Consider the following 8,672-nt stretch of genomic DNA (forward strand, 5'->3'; position numbering starts at 1 on the left):
TTTTTTTTTTTTTATAATCGATTCTTGCCTTCAAGAATCGATGCAGTAGATCACAAGGATTAGAATCGCGATGCATCGTCATGACGATTATTTTGCACACCCTTATCTTAAATCTGTAAAAAAAAATCTTTAGAGAACCTTTTTCTATGCAATTAATAAAAAAAAAAAAATAATTGACAGATGAACCGTTTAGCAAAATAATGATTAGTTGCAGCTCTAATATAGGTGAAGGAGGATGATGAAATAAAAAAAAAAAAAATTCAGAAACTGGATTATATAAGAGCAATAAAAAAGAATTTAAAGACATAAATAAGTTACTGACTGCAACGTTTAAGGAGGGACTTCTGGCTTGGCAGGTGTCCAGCAAACAGTTTCCTTGTGATTAGCTTGGATCTCATCTCTATCGCCAAATTAATTAAAAAGTGGATCTTGTGTTACTTTTCCTTTTAAAGCTGACAAAAAAAGTGGTTCACACCAATGACTAAACCCCCATAACCTGACCAGGTTAGCAGGTGATATGGCTTACTGAGCACCAACATCAAGTCCTTACGTTTTGTGAATAGTCTGGAATAGCTGCTGGCCCTCCACAGAAACCCCAGCACTGATTGCATAGGCTTGGGACAGCTTGTCTTCCTTTTCTGTCCGTGCTCGATTGGCAAGCTGTGGAAACAGAGCATTTCTATTTCAGCTTAGTTTTTTTTTCCAACAAAAGCATAATGAAGCCATTGCAGGAAATATTTTCACATAGAAAACAGAGAATATGGATGAAAAACAAACAAACATAATCAAAGACTCACTGACTCACTTCAACCAACCTGCTAAGTAATATTCAATCAAAAATCAACCATTAACTTCAACTCCTTTTATCAACGGATTCTTTGTGACATTCCCAGTTCTTGTTTTCCTTTTATTGTTTATATAAAGCGTAAATCTTATCCAGTTAATTAAATATACGTGGGAATTAGTGAAAGAGCAAAGCCACTCACACCTGGAACTTAGTTAAAAAAGGAGAAGATTTTGCTGAAGCTTTCTAAAGTCACAGAGCGAAAAAAATATACTTTATCAAGAAGCAATGAGATTTTTTTTTTTACCAGTTTTCATTACAAAGTTGCTACAAATGCTAAACTTTGTTGGAATAAAAACAAAGGTAAAGGTTTAACCTAAAGTAATGACCAACTGGGAAAAAAAAAAAAATCTGTTAACTATATTTCATGATATGTGAAAAAAGGGTCGGGAAGCAGAGCTTAACAAAGATCAGACATTTATTTGGAGGCTGATATCAGAGGATAAAGTCAAACAAGGTTCACCTTTTGCAGATAATCGGCACAATTTAGGTAAAATCCAACAAGATCCAAAAGAAAGTCAGTAATCAATGAATAAAAGACAAACCAACACCACTCCCACACTGAAAGCCTTACCTTGCTAACATTCAGTGATGCTAGAGGAGGCGGAGTCTCAGTACGGTCATGAATTATGTCCACTTCGGATACATAGGCTAAGTTGATCAGGATGACGTCGTTGAGGTTCGGCTTACCGCTGGAGGAAGCACATTCTTTAAGAGGAAACCGGTTAAGGAAGAACATTTCAAAGTAAAGGACCTGAACAAGATAGCTATTGTGAACTTTAGCCGTCATGGTGCGGAGCGCCAAGGTGAGCACGCTGACGGCGAGACAAAAGGCAGCCAACACTAACGCTGCTTTTACCACTTTAGGAAAGCATCCAAGACATTAAAACCTTCAAACTTAATGGAAACACAGGAAGAAGATTTAATAAAGCAACACAAAGTCAAAAGCTTCATGCACGTTAAAAAGTATTTTATGGCATTTCTGTTGCATGACCAGTTTAAAATGGGTTAATAAAAAAAAAAAAAAAATTGATTTCTAGGGACAGGAATTTCAGCTCTGCAGGCTGGCATCATGCTCAGCCTGTTGGACTGAGTCTCACTGCAGCAGACGCTCATATCTGATGAAGATGAGGGGACCAGGATGCTTAAGGTCACAGGCAGAGTCCGGAGCATCGTAAAACAGATGAGAAACGATAATGATAAACCTCCCAGCATTAAAGGAAGCTCTTACAAAGAGTGAAACTGATGAGTCTCAGAAAGCCTGCAGAACATGCTGGGAATTGAAAACTAGTTCCTGTTCAGAACCGGTTCCTTGTGTTCCAATTCCATGGCATCGTTTGTTTAACGCAAGTTATGCAGACGGCATTCGGTAAGCAAGTACGACGTGACCAGGCGCAAGTCTAGAAAAGCAAAAAGTAGGGATAGACGATATAATCGGCCCCCTATCGGTATCGGCCTGTATCAGCCTTAAAACTGAATATCGGACATCGGCCAACCCACCGATATTTAACCCGATATTTGATCAGCTTCTGAGTTTCTAAAGTCTAAAAAAAAAAATAAAATACTACTACTTCTTCTTCCTCAAAAACGTCTTTTTTACAGACTTAAAAACTTCTAAAGACGAGGGAAAAAATATTGATACATTAAAATATCCCAATATCTTCATATGCCGATATATTGCCATTTAAAAACACCATATCAATCTCTTTTACTAATGAAATATTGCTATATGTCATCGTTATGCTACGAAATCCCCCGAAAATTCAGGAAATGTTGCCATATTTTTATATGTTGATATATTGACGCGGTATCGATCTATTTTACTAACAAAATCTCACAAGAATTTGCAAAATATCACGAGAGTTTGTAACAGAACGATGAAATTACACGAGATTTTGAAAGTAAAATAGATCGATACCGCGTTTTTAAAAATCAATTTGATATCAGCATATGAAAATATATTTGAGTATATTATTTTTCAAAGTGTCAGAAATGGATAACAAAACTGCTATTTTCAGTGACTACTTATTTTTGTCCAGCTTTAACATCAGTATCGATATCGGTTATCGGCTACATGAGTTTAAAATATCGGCATATCGGATATCGGCCAAAATCCCAATATCGTGCATCCCTAGCAAAAAGGCCCCTTCATTTTAAGGAAGAGAAAGATGGCAACAAGGCGCTTTGCAATTATTGCAAAGTGGTAGGAGGGAATACATCCAACATGCAGAAACACCTGCGCACAAAACATGTGGGTCATAGTAAATCTTCTGCCATTTCTGGAAATAAACCAATTTCCTACCTATTTTGGGGGTTATTAAGGGAGTGTGCCTTCCTCGTTAATCCAGCCCTTCATTGCTAGCATGTTTAATTAGAACTACTGGTAGCTGGAATTCTTACATGACTCTAGCTATTGCAATGGATGTAATGCAACAAGCTAGCAAGTTGCTCCGCAGCTCAGGGAGCGAGAGAAAGTTGACGCTAGTTTATCTAAATCAGAGGGAGATGAGTTTATTTCCCGAAATACAGTAAAGTAATGCTTTTTCATTCAACGAAATCAATAAGGAATCGAATCGTATCGCAGAATCAATAAGGGAATCGTGAAAATCGATCAATTCCCAACCCTAGTTATAAGTCAGCGACACCATCTCTGATCTAAATGAGTAATACTCGTAATTAACCCGATCGACCATTAATTTTCGTGTCTTCAGAGATCACCCATGAAATATATTTAAAGAATGGATTTGTGAAATCCTGCCAGTCAAAAACAAAAGAAACCATCACCGCAAATAGCTCATCCAACCATGTGTTACACACAGTTGTGTGTAACACAACCTTATATTGAAGGTTAACTATTACAGCACCACCAATGACCCTCATAGTGGTTCAAGGTGGAGAGAGACCACCGACACAGAGGGCATCACAAAACTACGGCGAGGGATCCCAGCTGCTGCAGCAAAAACCTTTAAGAGGATCAGCGGCTCTAAACGCCGAGGTAGCCAGAGAAAGTGTTAATAACATCATGGCATTAGTTTAACTATCTGGTGATTACAATATTTCAAAATAAAGTGTCTAAAGTTTTTACCAGCTTTCATAAAAAATGTCTAGTTTGACATATGTGGGGTTCTTCCAAGCTGATATTACATTACAGAACGATGTATAACATTGGACTGTTAGACTGACACATCCTGGGGAAACAATGTAAAATGTAGATATAATAAAAAAACAAATAAAAAAAATAAAATCTAAATTTATAGCCCAAACAGCAATAAGATTGGATGCCATTAATTAACTTTTTCCTCATATTTCTATTTCTTTTTATCAAACACCTACATGTGGGCTTCAGAATCTTTGTTACAAAATCTAGATGTTTAAGCAAAAAGGATCAGAAAGAGCAGCCAAATACATTATTGAAATGGATTGCGTGATCGCTATGCAGCAGGAAATAATTTTCTACCATTTTGTCCAAATATATGTCCTACAATTGTTGATTTTAGATTTTTTTTAAAAGGCTACGTATGCCTTTTAATGTATTGATTTTAATGACTGTCTTTTTACTCTGTTTTTAATGTTATGGTCTTTTAAACTTGTTTTAATTTTCCCTTTTTTTTAATGTAGCACTTTGAGATTTGAAGTCAAATGTAAAGTGCATTATAAATAAAATTCATTATTACTATTATTAAATAACACGATAATAATCCGATTGTGATTCACCCACAAATCTTTAAAACTTAAATCGATCGGGTTTAGGGGTGTGGAAACAAAAATTGATTTGGTGATAGTGATTATCCGATAAAACATCGATTTCAGTTCAATAAAAAAAAAAACAAACAAAAAAAAACTCTGCAACTCCACTCTGGCATATCTGTAGTGGAGGCAGTCACAGTTAAAGACGTGGACTGACTCAAACCCCAAACATCATGGATACCAAAATATCTAAATGATCAATATGTTCAGATAATTGATTTTTTACCTATACATTCAATTTGATAGCTGGGAAAAATATTGCAATATATAGCGACATTGCAATGTTGTGATAATATCGTAAGGTGACAAGTATAGTATCGTAACAGCCATGCCAATACTCACCCCTAATCAGGTGTGGGCAAAAAGCACAATAAAGGCCGAGCCAGTCAGTAACATGTATTGCCGGCACATTAAATAAAGTAGCAGAGCTATTTCACATACATGTGCTAAAACGACCATCTTAACTGGATAAATAGGGTAGCTCTGTATTCAACCAGATAAATGCATGCTGTCCTAAATAGTGGACGTGAAACCAATGCAACCAAAGAAGCAAAAATTATGAGTAATTCATCATCTGATAATAAAAAGTTGGGAGAAAAAAATTCGAATGATGATTGGATTTTGTTTGTGCCTAAAGTTGTAGGGAAGCGGCTGTTCCAACGGTTGCATTTCCGAATTCTCCCGAGTGGGTCACGACGGGATTGTAGTGGCGGAAGGTTCACAAGCATGTTTGATTGTGGAAGGTGTTTCGGAAGCATCTTGCTAACCAGTTAGCAACTTAGTGCTAGTAGGTTATCAATGGGAAATTCTATTGAGACCAAGTAGCACTAAATTGGTGACTTAGAAACGACGCTGTCAAGGAACGCTATGGACAGCGGAAACATGCAAGAGGAGGAGAGTTTAGTGTCGGAGGTCGTGGATGAGTCTCCTCCGTCATCCATTTTTTATTTAGAGGAGGAAAGCGGGGACGAAGATGTTGTGGAAGAGGACGCCAGGGCGGCAGAAGCTTGGTTTGGTGTAGAAGGCTTCCAGCCGTACATGTTTGAGCCCTTGCCTCGCAACGCTGCCAGTTCTGTTAGCTCTACGCCTGCTGAAGACACAGACGTCCATCCCCGTGAACACTGGGACGCAACTCAATGGGAAAGGAAAGGATTCTGATTTCTTATTTGAACCATTGCGTATATTAGCTGCGACATATGAATCAAGATGCTATAACCAAAAAAGTTTGATTGACAGATGACCGTTGATATGATTGGCCGAATTTAGGTGTACAAGCTGACGTATAACTAACCGGGCTGCATAAAATAACAAAAAACGCAGGTTTTAAGACAGGATTTTTTTTTTATAGAAATATTCTAAATTTTGTGGCAATATAGTCTGATAAAGAGTACATTTATATACATGTTTAAGCCAGAATGATTTTACATTTAAATATGACTTCCCTATGACATAATTTTTATTAAAAAAAATCTAAATCAGCTGATTATAGCTAATATTTTAGCCAAATAAATCTTTTTAAAAAAACTAGACCATATTTTTGCTGAAATCAGCAGAAAAAAAAACCCTGAAATATTTCCTATAAGGACAGACTTCCTCTAATAAACCCATTCATTCATTCAACCTCAGTTTCTACACTCTTACAATAACCACACTGGTTCAAAATTAGAGTCTTTGTAAAATTATTTGAACAAATTTCAATGACATGAATAAATATCCTTTAACAAGTGAATCATGAAAGACTCATGATGAGGGAATGAAGGAGAGCAAGTTCACAGGCTAAAGGTTCATGGTGGTTATTAGCTCAGGATGTTCCCATGATCAGATGGAGCATAATTCACCAAAGGAACATAAAACTATTAATTCCGTGACACCTTAAAACTGAGCTCAAGGTGATAGAGGTAATAGACCCCTAAACCGTTTGATCAGTGTCCGGGCGGTTTGGGAGTAACTGGGCTTGACCGAAACTTAGCATGTTAGCCGAGCTAGCAGGAGCTTCCCCGTGGCGTGGCTGAAGGAGAGGGCGGTGAAAAAAAAAAAAATCATTAAACGGACTCCTGGGAAAAAACCGCTCACATCTCCGACTGCGGGAGTCGGAAGCTGCGGGGGATAAACGCGTGGACACCTGTCAGAACAGGGTGTGCTGTTAGCTCGCTAACTAGCATCGTTTGAGAGCCATGATGCCTTAGGAAGGCTCGCTGCCAGATAGTGATCCATGCTCAGGGCTGGAAATACAATGAGTGGATTCAAAACACATGCACGTCCAGGGAGGTCATTTTACGCGATAAAAACGAAATTACACAAGACTCGCTGAAGGATAATAAATGACAGGCAGGTGGTTTGTATAACAGCATGATCTAAAACGAACAAAGATGTGTAGTTCAGCCAAGACCAATTACGCCTGCGCGGATCACTATTTGACATCCTTTCGGTTACCCTACAGGCCCTTGCAGCCAGGCAGGCCAGCCAGCCGGGCGTTTTCACCGCCGAACAAATAAAGGATACTCAAGGTTAACATCTTGGACTGGTAGTCAAACGCGACCACTTCTCCCTGTAGTTGTTGGCCCAAACAGGTGAGGCAAGAGACATGGCTCCCGACGCTGAAATACTCCCCGGGTCCAGGAGCCGCCATCTTCTCCGCCAGGAAACCGGAGCGCTTGCTTTACGTAAGGCGACGTGATGTCGTAACGGAGGGGGGCGGGGCCTGGGCGTGTCGTAGGTCGTCAGATTTACGGCCTTTGGGGAAATGCTGCAGTTCAGAGTGAACCTCAAATTTCATCACTCAACTGTTTCCAGATGTTTTGGTTTTTACCTCGAAAATCGTCATCAGGCATCTAAAAAAGAAAATACTGGACCTGAAATCAGACACATATGTATACGGAAGAGGATTAGGGCCACTGAAAAACATAAAAAGTTACCTGAACTTTAAATATTATTTCAGTTTAATTTGGGAAAAGGTCAAAATTCTGACTTAAATCTCAGAAATCTGACTTCAATCTCACAATTCTGACTTTTTTCCTCGGAATTCTGACTCTAATTCCAGATTTCTGGATCTTAATGTAGATGGGCACCGTGAAGGAAAAGCTATGGGAGCACTCCGCTTCACTGACAAAGATGTGAGTTATTTGGGAGGGCCAGTAACACGTTGTTGGAAAACTAAGGAGTTAGGCGACTTTTTACGTGCTTTAGGGGTCCCTGGTAATGCTATTTCATTAATAGAAGAGCAGAAGGTGATTAAAACAAGAGAGCTAGATTATCCTCTAAAACAGACATGGCTACGACTTGATGCTAACATGTTTGTTAGCTATCAGAATTTAGTCAGAATTCTGAGAAAAAAAAGTCAGAATCCTGAGATTAAAATCAGAATTCTAAGAAGTCAGAATTCTGACATAAAAGTCAGAATCCTGAGATCAAAATCAGAATTCCGAGAAAAAAGTCAGAATTCTTATTAAAAAAAAGTCAGAATCCAGAGATTAAAGTCAGAATGCTGACATAAAAGTCAGAATCCTAAGATTAAAGTCAGAATCCTGAGATTAAAAATCAGAATTCTGAGAAAAAAGTCAGAATTCGTAGAAAAAAAGTCAGAATCCTGAGATTAAAGTCGGAAGTCTGACAAAAAAAAATGAGAATCCTGAGATTAAAATCAGAATTCTGAGAAAAAAGTCAGAATTCTTATAAAAAAAAGTCAGAATCCAGAGATTAAAGTCAGAATGCTGACATAAAAGTCAGAATCCTAAAATGAAAGTCAGAATCCTGAGATTAAAATCAGAATTCTAAGAAGTCCGAATTCTGACCTAAAAGTCAGAATCCTGAGATTAAAGTCGGAAGTCTGACAAAAAAAAAATGAGAATCCTGAGATTAAAATCAGAATTCTGAGAAAAAAGTCAGAATTCTGACATAAAAGCCAGAATCCAGAGATTAAAGTCAGCATTCTGACAAAAAAAAGCCATAATCCTGAGATTAAAATCAGAATTCTGAGAAAAAAGTCCTAATCCTAATTTTTTTCTTATATTATACAGAAATAACGTTTTAAAATCAGTTACCTTTTTTATTTTTTCAGTGGTCCTAATCCTCTCCCGTTTAT

The 8,672-nt window shown here is 37.8% G+C and overlaps 1 protein-coding gene across 1 annotated transcript in view; it reads right to left on the reverse strand.

Moving 5' to 3' along the window:
- lsm12 (LSM12 homolog) overlaps positions 1-7,292 on the reverse strand; it is a 14,310-nt gene extending 7,018 nt beyond the window's left edge. Inside the window, exons 1-3 of the mRNA XM_015387484.1 lie at positions 7,094-7,292; positions 1,419-1,552; positions 551-660 (exon numbers count right to left, since the gene is read on the reverse strand). Coding sequence (XP_015242970.1) covers positions 551-660; positions 1,419-1,552; positions 7,094-7,220 — 371 coding nt within the window. The 5' untranslated portion in view covers positions 7,221-7,292. The remainder of the gene's footprint in view (positions 1-550; positions 661-1,418; positions 1,553-7,093) is intronic.
- Between the last annotated feature and the right edge of the window lie 1,380 nt (positions 7,293-8,672).

Source organism: Cyprinodon variegatus, unplaced genomic scaffold, assembly GCF_000732505.1.
Source record: "Cyprinodon variegatus isolate N-32 unplaced genomic scaffold, C_variegatus-1.0 Scaffold18, whole genome shotgun sequence".
In the NCBI taxonomy this organism is placed as follows: domain Eukaryota; kingdom Metazoa; phylum Chordata; class Actinopteri; order Cyprinodontiformes; family Cyprinodontidae; genus Cyprinodon; species Cyprinodon variegatus.